The sequence below is a fragment of the Amblyomma americanum genome, chromosome 6 (assembly GCF_052857255.1).
Source record: "Amblyomma americanum isolate KBUSLIRL-KWMA chromosome 6, ASM5285725v1, whole genome shotgun sequence".
Lineage (NCBI taxonomy): Eukaryota > Metazoa > Arthropoda > Arachnida > Ixodida > Ixodidae > Amblyomma > Amblyomma americanum.
The window spans coordinates 110,184,139-110,196,906 of NC_135502.1; the positions used below are offsets into that span (position 1 = coordinate 110,184,139).

General features: G+C 45.1%; 1 protein-coding gene across 4 annotated transcripts in view; it reads right to left on the bottom strand.

The window, feature by feature from the left end:
• LOC144093986 (uncharacterized) overlaps positions 1-12,768 on the bottom strand; it is an 81,604-nt gene continuing 68,836 nt past the window's right edge. For 2 of the 4 annotated variants that reach the window (XM_077627803.1, XM_077627805.1), the window contains 6 exons: positions 9,814-9,939; positions 9,508-9,676; positions 8,764-8,792; positions 8,383-8,532; positions 6,460-6,663; positions 1-2,014 (listed from right to left, as the gene is read on the bottom strand). In XM_077627803.1, coding sequence (XP_077483929.1) covers positions 1,914-2,014; positions 6,460-6,663; positions 8,383-8,532; positions 8,764-8,792; positions 9,508-9,676; positions 9,814-9,939 — 779 coding nt within the window. In that variant the 3' untranslated portion in view covers positions 1-1,913. Of the gene's footprint in view, positions 2,015-6,459; positions 6,664-8,382; positions 8,572-8,763; positions 8,793-9,507; positions 9,677-9,813; positions 9,940-12,768 lie in introns of all 4 variants that reach the window. The other 2 variants (XM_077627802.1, XM_077627804.1) reach the window with 1 other exon arrangement.

A 12,768-nucleotide genomic window follows, 5' to 3' on the forward strand; every position in this document is an offset into this window, starting at 1 on the left:
TGGTTGATAGTTTTGTTTTTATTACCTACATTCAGACATGGGGATAGTATTTACATTTTTACATGCATTACATATGTTGACATTGTGACATCATTATTATGCTTGATCATTTTTCAATGTTTAACAGCACTTCGGGATCTAAGAAAATGATTTTCGACATCTATAGTTAAGAAAGTAGGTGTATGTACAAGACGGCATAAATACACCACAGAACCTCGGTGATTCATTTTTTACAGAAGTGGTAAAAACAAATGAATAAAACATCCCGAGACAAAAAAAAAACCAGCAGTGTGCATATCCTTGTGAAAGCCGCAAGTCCCTCGTCCAGACTAGGGCAACTGCAACAATAAAGACGTTGCAGACTGCGCCCCCTTCCGTTTTCCCCTACGTATTGCCTCAACTTAATGTCCCCGTTAAGCAGTTGGGTGCCTTATGACATGTGATGCTTAACATTGGCCAATGCATGACATGTACCGGCCAGATACCACTAAAGACGAAAAATTTCTGGTCGTCACAACGGCCACCTACAAAGTGAGAGGGTTCTTGTGTTACGGCAAACACACCAATCCTTCGTTGCCCATTTGGGTCCATGAAATGTCCTGTGTAGAAAGCAGAGGACTAAAACATTACAATGTGCAGATGTCCACTGATCAATGCAAACAAGGACCTGAGTGTACACAGAACTTGAAATTTTCACTCAATGTACCCTTTACCCAGATGATGTCTGCCGCTGTGCCACTGCACCAAAGACAAATTTGGTGTGCACCACGGATTACAATTTGCCAACTTATCCTGTCAGCGGATTATGGGGTGCACCACGCCCCGTATATACAGCCTGTGCACTCTATACCCTGTGCCACGCATGGGGTTCCATCCTAAACGGGCGCTATGCCATGTCTGGCAACAATTCACAGCAGCGATTGCAAAGCGCATGAGATGGATGAAAAAAAGCGTATCATCCGCAAAAAAATTAGGGACGCAGAACCAGATCACCGAGGGTCCACAGCTCATACTATTCAGCATAGATGAATCTTTCCAGGCAGCTGGAGTATCTTAATCTGAACCTAAGTCAATTCGTATCAAGCCGCAACACATCCATATCCTCGAGTTTGACCTCAAGGCCAATTTTACGTGCTTAAAGAGTCCAGCTCAAAATCTGAAAAGCTAGAACATTCAAAAAACAAACACAATGAACACATATCGTTAAAAGGTGCTTGCAGTTGTAACGGCAGCTTGAGTCATTAAATTACTAGGCTAAAACCGCATAAAATAGCATGCATACCTGACCAGCCGGTATGCCGACACAAAGTTCTGACGTATTCAAATAAACAACATTGTCAAGAAGTGCAGAGATCTGTGTAGAGGTGAGACAGTCAATTGCAGGAGTACACAGATTGCTGCAGCACTTTTGATCTGGACAGGCATCATCAGCAACAAGTGCCTATCCACACAGTAATGGCGCAGTTTTGCAGCAATGTAGGATACTGCTGGTAAGAGCGATATACCTATGATAAGAAGTGATAAAAAAAATAGCACATAGAGCAACAAATAGACGAACCTCATAGCAAGGCTGTAATACATTCTGTTCATATTCAGGCTTACTATCACAAACTCGCGCAGTAAATTCGCGTAAACAGCCTACGCAATAAAGGGAGCAGGGGTTGCAACAGAGAGCAACTGCCATGAACTGAACACGTAACAAAGCAGACCTCCAGAAGTGCAGGAAGCTGGGCACACTGGGAAACCATTGGTACACAGAACGAGAACTGCCACAAAACTTCAAGAAACAGGGGTAGTTTTCCTTTTTTCTGTTGGAGTCCAAGGAAGCAGAATCACAGTCTGTGGCAGACACGTACACATGAGCACTTTCAATGTTCTTGGTTTCATAAAGGGTGCATGAGATGTTGTCGCATTTAAGTCTTCTTCTTGGGAAGCGTGCTGTCAAGCCGAAAGTAGTTTGGCTTCGCTTCGGTCTTTGGCCTGTTGTATTCCAGATGATCGTAGCCATCAGCATCTGCATGTGAGAGCATAAAAGAAGAGAAACTTTTGTTAATAGTGCGCAGCTAATTTGGTTTACAGAAGCCTGAGGTTATGGTATTTGTTAATGCAGCTATAATTGGTGGCATTAAAGGTACCAGAGGCAAAAATTACAACTGTTTCACGAGCCGAAACTATCACAGCCCTTCTCAACCATGTTCACTGAAACTATAGCATGAAATACTCCACATTTTATAACAAACCGACTGACTGAATTGCACAATAATTCCTACGATGAAGCAAAATGCTGAAAAGGACGCTTCAAACATAGAATGAAGCTTTCACAGCAAAAAACTTCAGATGCCACTTCAATGAAGTTACAGCAACTTCAAATTACAAGAAGTAAAGGTTTGGTTTATACGGTTTAACATCCCAAAGCAACTCTGGCTACGAGGGATGCTGTAGTGGAGGGCTCCAGACAATCTCGACCACTTGTTCGACATTACCCAGAACATCTGGTGTTCTTTAATGTACACCGACATCACACAGTACGCAGACCTTCAGCATTTCGCCTCCATCAAATTGCAACCGCTGCTGCCGGTACCGAACCCGCGTCTTCAGGGTCAGCAACCGAGCACCATAACCACTGAGCCACCATGGTGGCTCAAGAAGTAAAGATAACCAAGCTTTTACTAGTAAACAGTGTTGTGCTCCACAGAACTGGAACATGCAATTTCTCCATTTATGGAAGTAACGCAAAATCAACACCCCAATGCTCACGATCACTAAAAGAACAGTTATACACTGCAGAAGTACTTGCTGTTGGGCTAGTTGGTTCACCATAATGCTGAACGGCGCAAAGGAACAAACACAGGAAGATATAGGCACTCTTTCTGTCTCTGTGTCTTCCTGTGTTTGTTCTTTTGCGCCATTCAACTTTAAGAGTTATACACATGACCCTTACAAAAATTCTAATAGACAGTCTACACACACTCTGTGGACTAAAATTTTTGTGAAGAAATGCTGACTCATGTTTGTTGCAAGTGTGCGAAAACGACCAGGCAATGCAAAAAAAAAAAAAGCTCCCGCAAAAGTGCCTATACTGGGGACCCACAGTGTTACAGAAAGCCACAGGCTTCCCATATTTCATTTAGTAAAGGAGTGGTAGCAAAAGCAACCAATGGATATGATTTACAGCATCTTCAAGCAATTGAAATTATGCGTTCAACACCCCTTATAACCTGGTGCCACAAGAGACTGATGTTTATGGGATCAGTTGTCTTTCGGGCCACTAGATGTCACTGGAGGTCACCAGAGGCTGCATCTTGAAGGTGTCCGCTAAGTGCTGTATAAATAGACATGAGATTAAACTGGGCATGTTCACTTGCTCCAAAAAGGGGCAAACGCTGCCACCAATGCGTTGGAATGCAATAGTTATGTAGAAGCTTGCATCGCCTTTAAATCAATAACAAACATTCCAGTTTCTACTTTCAAACGTTTTAATATAAATTTTAAGAGCACAGCAACAATTTTAGCAGTATAAACTGCTGCATTACAATAATTAATGCTATTGAAAGTACAGCTTTAGCACAGCTAACATAACAGGAAAGACGCACCATCTGTCTTTACACAGTCACCACCACTGCACTAGGGGCTCTAACCAATTGGCTTGAACCGAAGCGGGCATGTTCACTTTGTGGATGCAGTTAAAACTTGATTTAACGAAGTTGAGGGGAGCCGTGAATTATTTCGTTAAATCGAGAACTTCGTTAAATTGAATGAGGCATTTCTTGGGCACATAATTCAGTACATTCGATTACAGTAAAACCTCGTTAAAACGTACCCGCTTAAACAGTACTTTCGTTTTAAAAGTAGTAAAGTCAAGTCCCCGACTGAGCACCCATTGAACATAATGCATTTTGCATCCGCATAAACCGTACCAGCTTATCGCGGTCGTATCGGTTAGCACGTACCATTTTCACTTTTCGTCGCACTCGCGCGTGACGAATTCACGCCGGTAGCACCGACCCAAAGGACGGTTCGGCTAGCGGCGCAACAATCTTCCCTAAATACCGCCGACGGGACGGCAAGCCACACAGCTAATGACAAATTGGCACCAAAGTTGGTAATCATACAACTAGCGCAATCTTTTGGGGGTCCGTATGGTCATCGTCATGACTCCCCGCACTACTTTCGAGTGGGTAGCGCCAACACCACGACCGGCGCCGCTAGCGCGTATGAAAAGAAACAACAAAAATTCTTACTCGATAAGAAAGGCCCGAGGGGACTACAAATTTATTTTCCGCCAAAGAAGTCGGTGATCTTTGCCTGCGTGCGCTTTGTGAGCAACGGCCGCACCGATTTCTCGTAGGTCTGAAGTGCTTCCAGCGCGTCTTCCGTCCTCTCGTGTGCGCCGGCAAAATGTCGCAGCAGATCGAGAGCATCCATCACCTGACCTGGTGTCGGCACGGGAGCTTCGGCACCTGCAGGGTCGTCGGCAGCGTCTTCAGCCGTCACTCCCTCCACGCTTCCTACAAGCCGCAACATATCGGCATCAGTCAAAACTTCCGTTGTGACTGCGTTTGCGTCGGCGTTCACGTAGTCTGAGAAACTTATGCCTGTGGGCACTTCATCCACTGAGCGAAGGTGTTCCCAGGCATCTTCATCCTCGTGCACGGCGCTCGCGCAGTACGGACCAGCTTCGGCAGTTTCAGGGCCTAGTGTACCGAAACCGGCAGTCCTGAAGCAGTTGACAATTATCGACGGCCTCAATGCTCTCCAAGCCGCCGCCACCATCTCAACCGCCATAAAAATATCTATTTCCATCTCGCGCTTCAGCTCCAGGTTGAGGAGAACTCTGTCGACGACTCGACGCTTGTATGCGCACTTCACGCTATTAATTATCCCTTGATCCAAGGGCTGAACCACGGACGTTGCATTTGGGGGGAAGTAGCGGAGCTCCACGTTGGTCAGCTCGACCTCTGCAACGTAGTGGGCCGTGCAGTTATCCAGCAACAGGCACACTTTCCTTTTCTGGCGACACATGTAGCTGTCAAATTCCTTCAGCCATGTAGCGAAAATGGCACGCGACATCCACGCCTTTGAATTGGCCACGTACTTCACAGGAAGCTTTTTGGTGCCTTTAAAACAGCGCGGCCTCGCACTCTTTCCGATGACAAGCGGGTCTCGTTCGTCGGTGCCGTCCATGTTGACGCACAGCAAAAGAGTCAGCCTTTGTTTGCTTTGTTTGCCGCCGTGGCACGCCTGCCCCTTCAGGGCGAGTGTTTTTTTAGGCAGCATTTGGTAGAATAGACCGCTCTCGTCGGCGTTGTAGACGTCGCTGGGGGCATATTTTCCCAGAATGTCGGGCACGTTTTCAGACTGCCAGTCGCCGACTACAGCCATGCTTACGCTGCTCGCTTCACCGCATAAGCACTTTCCCGACGATGCCGTGTCGTTCTTTGAAGTGCAACAGCCAGCCGGGACTTGCCTTGAACTCGTTGTCGCCCAGCAAGCACGCGAAAGAGCGAGCTTTTTGTTGGAGCAGGTCTCCACTCACGGGAATACTATTCTTCGCCCGCAAATCCATAAACCAGGCGAAGAGGGCCTCTTCCATTTTGCTTTGAGGAGTGGTCTTCAGCGTTTTTTTGCGCGAGATTCCCCGACGAAGTGGCGCGGAGGATGTCATCTTTCCCTTTCAATATTGTGGAGAGAGTACTCGCTGGAATGCCATGTGATGCAGCCACGTCACATTTCTTCTGTCCACTTGTCACAGCACGAATTATGTCCGCTTTCTCGTCCAGGGTAAGCCTTTTTCGTTTCTTGCAGGGCTCCATCTGCTAGTCAGGAGGGTTAGCGGCGCGCTTGCTCGCACACACCACGTCCGCGTTCACGATAGCAAGGCTAGACTGATGGAGGCCTAACAAGCTGAGCTTGACAAAGACGTGCGTTCAAAGGCGCGGGGAAATCCGCACAAGAGCGAACACAGAGCACAACACACAAACACACACACAAAAAACACGTGAACTGCAACAGCGCCATCTATGAAATGTGGCACGAAACTTTTTTACTGCTGGCGCCATCTCGTGAGCTCGACTCAAAATTAAAACTCGTTTTGCGCCGCGCAGTTTGAAAAAAGCGACGGGATGAAGATGCTCCGCGCTGTTACCGCTGACTCGCAATCAATAAATTTTGGGGTGCTGTCTACAAAATAGACCAAAAATTAACACTTTTTCACCTTTATTTCTCGAAAAAAGGTTCGTTAAATCGGGACAGATCACGGAATCGGTTTCGTTATTTCGGGTTAGTCAAAGCATTGAACCCTATGGGCGTCTGAGGGGGAATTAGGATACCTTCGTTAAATCGAGATTTTCGTTAAATCGGGTTTCGTTAAATCGAGTTTTGACTGTATTTCTGCTTGCTGAGGGCACTGTTGCTGCTGCTGATGATGGTGATAATTCAGTGATAGAACTGCAGACTCACCACTGCTCGATCGGCCTGCAAGCTGCCGCGTGTCAGGGCAGATGGGAACAGTCATGTTGCTGATGTCTCCCTTGTCCTTCACCTCGTCGTAGAAGGGCTCCTTCTTGTCCACGTATGACTTCAGGTCCTCTATGCTCTGGTAAATGTTGGGCTTGAAGTCGAAGTCCTTGCAGTTGCTTTCATAGTCATTGCCTCCACAGGCTCCTGATGTACAGGATTGACAAAGGAAATAGAATAAGGATGTGTTACTGAGACTGCTACCAGTACTGTGCTGCACACCAAGCCTGTGCCACACTGCGGAAACATAACAGTGACATCACCCAAACACATTTGCCAGTGAGCCATCAACAAGTTACCGAACCAATTCATTCCCCTAACATATTGTCTCACTGCACAAACATCAAAGAAACAAGACATTTATTGCGGTGCTGCCTTGGTATGACAGGTTTCGGAAACCAGAAGTAGAAACAAACAGCACTCATCAACACAGTTTCGCATCTTTGCCGGCTGGGTGAATTTCCTGGCGACAATACACCAGCCAAAGCACGCACTTTGCAGTGATCGACCGCTTTTGTGCTTTTTCTGAATACAAACATCATTTACAAAAACGTTTCCTTTCATCGCTTTGTTGTCTGCTGCAGTGCAGCGTCTTTCAGGCAGGCAAATGTCGGCAGGTAGGCTACTGTCGTTGACACCGCCGGCTAGTTTGCGGCTTGTGTGCCTCAATCCTGCCCACTCCTCCGCTGGGGCCGCCGTAGAGGAGCACCATCTGGTCACCGTTCCATTCTTGTGTGCAAATTAGCGTGCACTCCTGACGAGCGTGGCTTTCCAAGGCCCCTTTCTTCTCTGGCGCGGCCCCTCTCTGCCTGTAGTGACACTTCCGTCTTCTGCGCTTACAACAGCACCAGCCGGACTACTCACGGGGTTGAGAGTGACAGCCAGCAACGTCTCTTCGTGGGTGCTGGCAGACGAGTCTGTGAGGTGCTCATGCAAACATGCAGTTGTCATTTCGCCGAAGAAAATAAGCTATTGCGATGGGCGACGAGACAATTCTTGTGAGACGTAGTGGAGGATGTACCATCGGTACAAGCTCAAGGATAGACTTCTGGACGAATTTCCTGCAAAGTTGGGCTCGGATTTCATAGTGAGAACGAGTTATTTGTCAAGGTATCTTGAAAACCGAGACTTAAAAATGAGTAATGTTGCGCTGTTTCTTTGAAATTCTTTGATGAGGAATGTTTGATATAGGCATTTCAGTTTGTACCGCACTTGTTTCGGAAGTGAGACAGCGTAATGTGTAGGCAAGTTTTATGTCATATGTTTGCGTCGTCCAAGCCAGAATCGACGGCACAGAACATCAGCATAACTACAGCTGCAGCAGCCACACACAGCAGTTATTCGTCCTATATTTTTACTACCAAATTCACGAGCCGCTCGGAAGCTCAAGGTGTCAATGGTTTCCGCGGCTATGCATGAAAAGAGGCAGCAGAGAAGCACAGCCAAAATTGTTTTTTCGGTGCGACAAGGAGTTCGCCAACAGTTGTCGCAGAAGTCTACGATATGTGTTACTGGACGAAAGGGATGCGTTTCCAATGAGTTCCATGTTGATGCAGCATGACAGGGTTGGTAACACTACGAAAACATGTTGGTGAGCGGAGTTTGCACATTGTTTCCGCAGTGTGACTCTGCCTTCACCACACTCGAGCAACAGTGAACAGCTGTGACTTATTCTCAATCAGCCAAATTGTTATACACCTTCACAGAAAATAATGAACACAGAAGTTAATGAATCTGCATAATTCAGGATTGCTCATGTCAGACAAAAACTGAAATCATCACCCATTTTATGCAGGCATTCAATTAAAAAAAAAAGCAGCAATTTCTGGAAACAACCTACACAATGCAAAGCTCCGGAAGCAGTACCTTTGAGGCTGTGGGTGTCCTGGTCATCGTCTTCGCAGCAGCCCAGCTTTGCTTTCTCAATGTTGCTCTTGGTGCAGTTCAAATCATTGTGAATGTGCTTGATATTGGACGCTCCCGATGCATTGTTGAGTGCACCATCCAATTGAACAGCTTGGAAAGCATACACAGGATTGTCAAAGTGACGTCGATCTACACAGAACGACCACAACACACGGTGAACCACCCAACCAAGTGAGGAGTGCCAGAAAAACTAGCAAAAACGAAAGAGAAAGACCCTTTGCTACAAAGCCATGCCAAGCCATGCAAACACCAAAAGAAAAAAAGATAATGAAGCATGCAAGCACGCATGCACATGCCCCCTATAATTGTCAACATGCTTACCTGGTGGTGGCCTCGGGTCAGCTGTGTATCTGCAAGATTAAAAATTTCCCATAAGATGACCTGCACCATGCACCCTTCAGTGATCATTGCTGAAGAGAGATCTTTAGAGGTCTCAAACCTTTTATGCAGAGATAATGTTGACTCCATTACTTTTCAGAACGCAGTTGCACAGAGACTACAACCTTATGAATCAGTTTACAAATGTGCAACTTCACTTTTCTCTCTTCCAAAGCATTAATGGTCACATCCTGACCTCATAGATATGAAATGGAGCTGACAAAGACTTCAAAAATTTTCGGCAGCTTTGTTGATAAGGCGATACCAAGCAAAATGAACCAAGCAATGGTAAAAACAAATGACATTTGCCAATATACGGTAAGCTCCTTCTCAGATCTTTGCTCCGGACCAATGCATTTCACTACTAATGGCAGCCATCTAATTGCAGCCATGCACAACAAAGGTGGCAAACAAAAATGGGTACAAGTTCATGCTCTGTCAGAACTGGCAATCACCACATGATTAAATTTTCATGCTAAAAAAAAAATTGAGAAATCATCGTTAACACAGAGTAGACCGACAAGGAGTCTTACTTTTTTGTTGCTTTATATACTCAGTGGAGCTTTTCTTGAAGCATGCATATCAACTTCTAGGCAGCCAACATTACCGACTACTGTTCCAAGCACAATGTTTTGAACCACGTGCTTTGAGCCTTACACAGTGAAGAGAACCAATGAGGAGACTCACGTCACATAGGCCAGCTCATTCTTGAGATGGTTGACCCTTCTCCTGTAGTAGAACACAACGCAGATGACAATGACTGCCACCAGCAGAATGGCCACACAGGTGCCGACCACAATCCCCGAGTTGGACTTTGGCTCCTCTTCAAAGTACATCACGCTTCTGTCCACAAGGCCTGCCCGCAAAAAAAGAAATCACGAGTGAGTTGTAATGAAGGTTTTAAAGCTTCTGCGACTAAAACAAAAAGGCAAGCAGATATGGGTAAAGAACTGTGAAAATTATGAGCCATGGCACTGTGCACAGAGTACTCACGAACATTGCAGTGTTCCCCTCCGAACCCGTGGCGGCACACACAACCCATCACAGGGCTGCACACAAAGTTCTCCTTGCAGTCGCATGACTGCATGCAATGGTCTCCATAGAAGCCTTCAGCACAGACTAGGACAAGAAGAAAAAGCATTTTCATAAGCAGATTTCATAAAGGTTTTCTCTGAAGCAATGTCCAAACTCCATACAATGACACCTTTTTGTTCAACTTTCTCTGCATGCACCGCAAGGTCAAAACATTCTCTCGGCTCTTAACACATTAATTGACCATTTGCGTTGCATGCGCGTTGGAGGCGCAGCCAGTGCCCTCTATAGGCAATTTGGTTTTGGTTGGAAAACATGAGCCGGCTGTGCATTCCTGCGCTGTAGTGCGGCGACTGACGCGAGCTCCTTGCCTCGCTTTTGCTGCGTGTTTGAAAATGCCAGCTCACTGCATGGCCTACAGCTACACGAATTGCGAAAGGGAGCACGAAGTTCTTTCAGAACGTTCCTGTCCAGCACGTTTCGAAACAGTGTTCCTGCTATTTTTCACACTTGCTGACAAGTGCACACAGCTCAGTCATTCTAGAGGAGTTTTGCCATCGACGCACAGGCATATTCGGTGAAAACCGAATGATATATACTAGTATGGACATTCACCATAAATGCTAGAATGTCAAGCTGTGCTATCTGAACAGCAGGAGCATGGCAGAGCGCAACCTCGCGCACATTCGCGCATTCTAACGCTCCTGCAGTCCGTTAGCACGCAAAGCGACGCTCTGAACAGTGATTGAGATAGTACAACGGGTCGTTTACTAATCAGTTAAGTGTGCCCTGTGACAAAAGGTGCTGTACGAAGTTAGCAGAAACTCCTGCTCTATCAAGAAAGCGTACCAATGACGAGAAAGGACCGTAACAACGATGTACTATGCGTTGTCACATAAACACCGGTATTCACAGACGGTGCGCATGCCGACCTCACCAAACCTAATTTATCATTTATTGTTTGAAGATTCATCATCAAGTTCCCTACATAATCTTCCTCCTTGAAGGTCCAGCCGCGATGAGCCTGGCGAACAGCTGAGGTAGCAGAGTGCAGGTAATGCCACACATGGTTGTTTTTCAGGCTACAACGTGAAGAATCTTCTCTCCATTCCATTTATAAAAATGGAAATTGGATATTCTCCTCCTCTATCATCCTCTTTCGTTAGCAAATGCACGTTTCCAGAAAAGAAACAAAACCAAAACAACAAAACAAACGCAGGTGAAATGCCAAACACTGCCTTGCACATGTTTGCTCGAGAACCGCTTTCCAACCAAAAGTGCCGGCGGAGCTTGCCTGTTTGCACAACACGTGGCACTCACTTTTCCGCAAATGGTCGATTACTAACAGCATTTGCTACCACTCTCTTCATTAGCTAGGTGACATGCAGCAGGTCCTCACTCGAAAGGTTTATTCTTGTGGGGCAAGTTGATATTCGAAAGTTTGATGCTCATTAAGGTTTCCTTTAAGCACAAACTTGTGATAAAACCATCACTCTGCACAAGGCTGCTATGAAGCAAACATCTGCGCAATTCCTTGATGTGATTCTCCATTTAAAAATGCACAATTCAAGCCCAACTAGAACAATGTGACCAAGATGATCAATCGAACTCAAAATTCATAATAATGAATTACGAATAACCATTGAATCATTGAGTTTTGGCACAATTCATGCCAGTGACTCGCAGCAGTGGATCCGGCTTTTCAAGCCAACTGAAATTTACAAACTGCCTGTCTTCCATGTATTTTAACATATCGAATAATAGTACCCATTTTTTATACAAAAGCATGTGAAAGCAAACAGCTTGTTGGTACCAAAACGTAGTGGCAATGGTATGCCATACATTTTGAATGAGCACTTTTTGTAAACTTACGCTTCTAAGTTGTGAAGGCTGTATACTTTGCAGAACACAAGAGCTTCATACAGGGTGCAGATGCCAAAGAAAGCATTTTGTTCTTTAAACATGAGCAGCAAGAGAATAGGTACTTCAGTGTATTTATGACAAGGATTCTACTTTCGTATATTTGATTACAGCATAGCAGCTGATGTGAATGACAAAATTACTCTATCTACTGACTGTGTGCATTCACTACAGCAGTGATGTGCACACAATGCTTACCACATCATGAGCTCCCTCAGGTTATAACTGGGTGCAATGCGGATTAGAATATTATGCAGCTCTGTCTGTAACATGCTAAGTTTGTTCATAAAGAAAACTTGCTCAAAACAATGTGGTCAGTTCATGTAATGTCAGTGTCACATTCTATTTTCTGAACTGAATCGACGTCTGGAGCTCAATATAATGATTACTACCAATTTTTAAGTGAACTCAAACAAACTTTTATTGTGAGAATTTGTCAACTGGACTTCTTTTGTCATGCAAAATGACCAGTAAACTTTTATAGATATCACCAGAGATCACAAAGCCCATAGGGTTTGCCATTGAACATATGTTCTAATTGCCTTTCATTTGCAAGTGTTTTAGTTCTCCAACTCTGCTTTTTATTACCCATGGTGAATTCCACATCCAGTGCTCTCATTTTGTCAAAGAACATGTATGTACCACCTGGGACACTGTACACACTTCTGGAATTAGTGCTTGTAGTTTTGTGTGGATGTTGCACATATCAATAATAATAAAAAAATTTGGATGCCTAAGAATAAATAATCCACATATTCTTTCTACATCCCAAAGCAAATATTAAGGACGTCTGGATACCCACTACAAATAACCACAGAAGCAGGTGTTTGCATTTGCAATGGACATCTTTGGGATATATACGGTCACTTGGGAGTTGTCAAAAGGTTTTGGACTGGTTCCCCTTTGAAAGAAGAAAATACTTTTTTCACCAGTATGGCAGCACTTTTTGCTTAACTCTTTCATGTTTTATAATCTACTGCAAACTGGAAGTAAAAC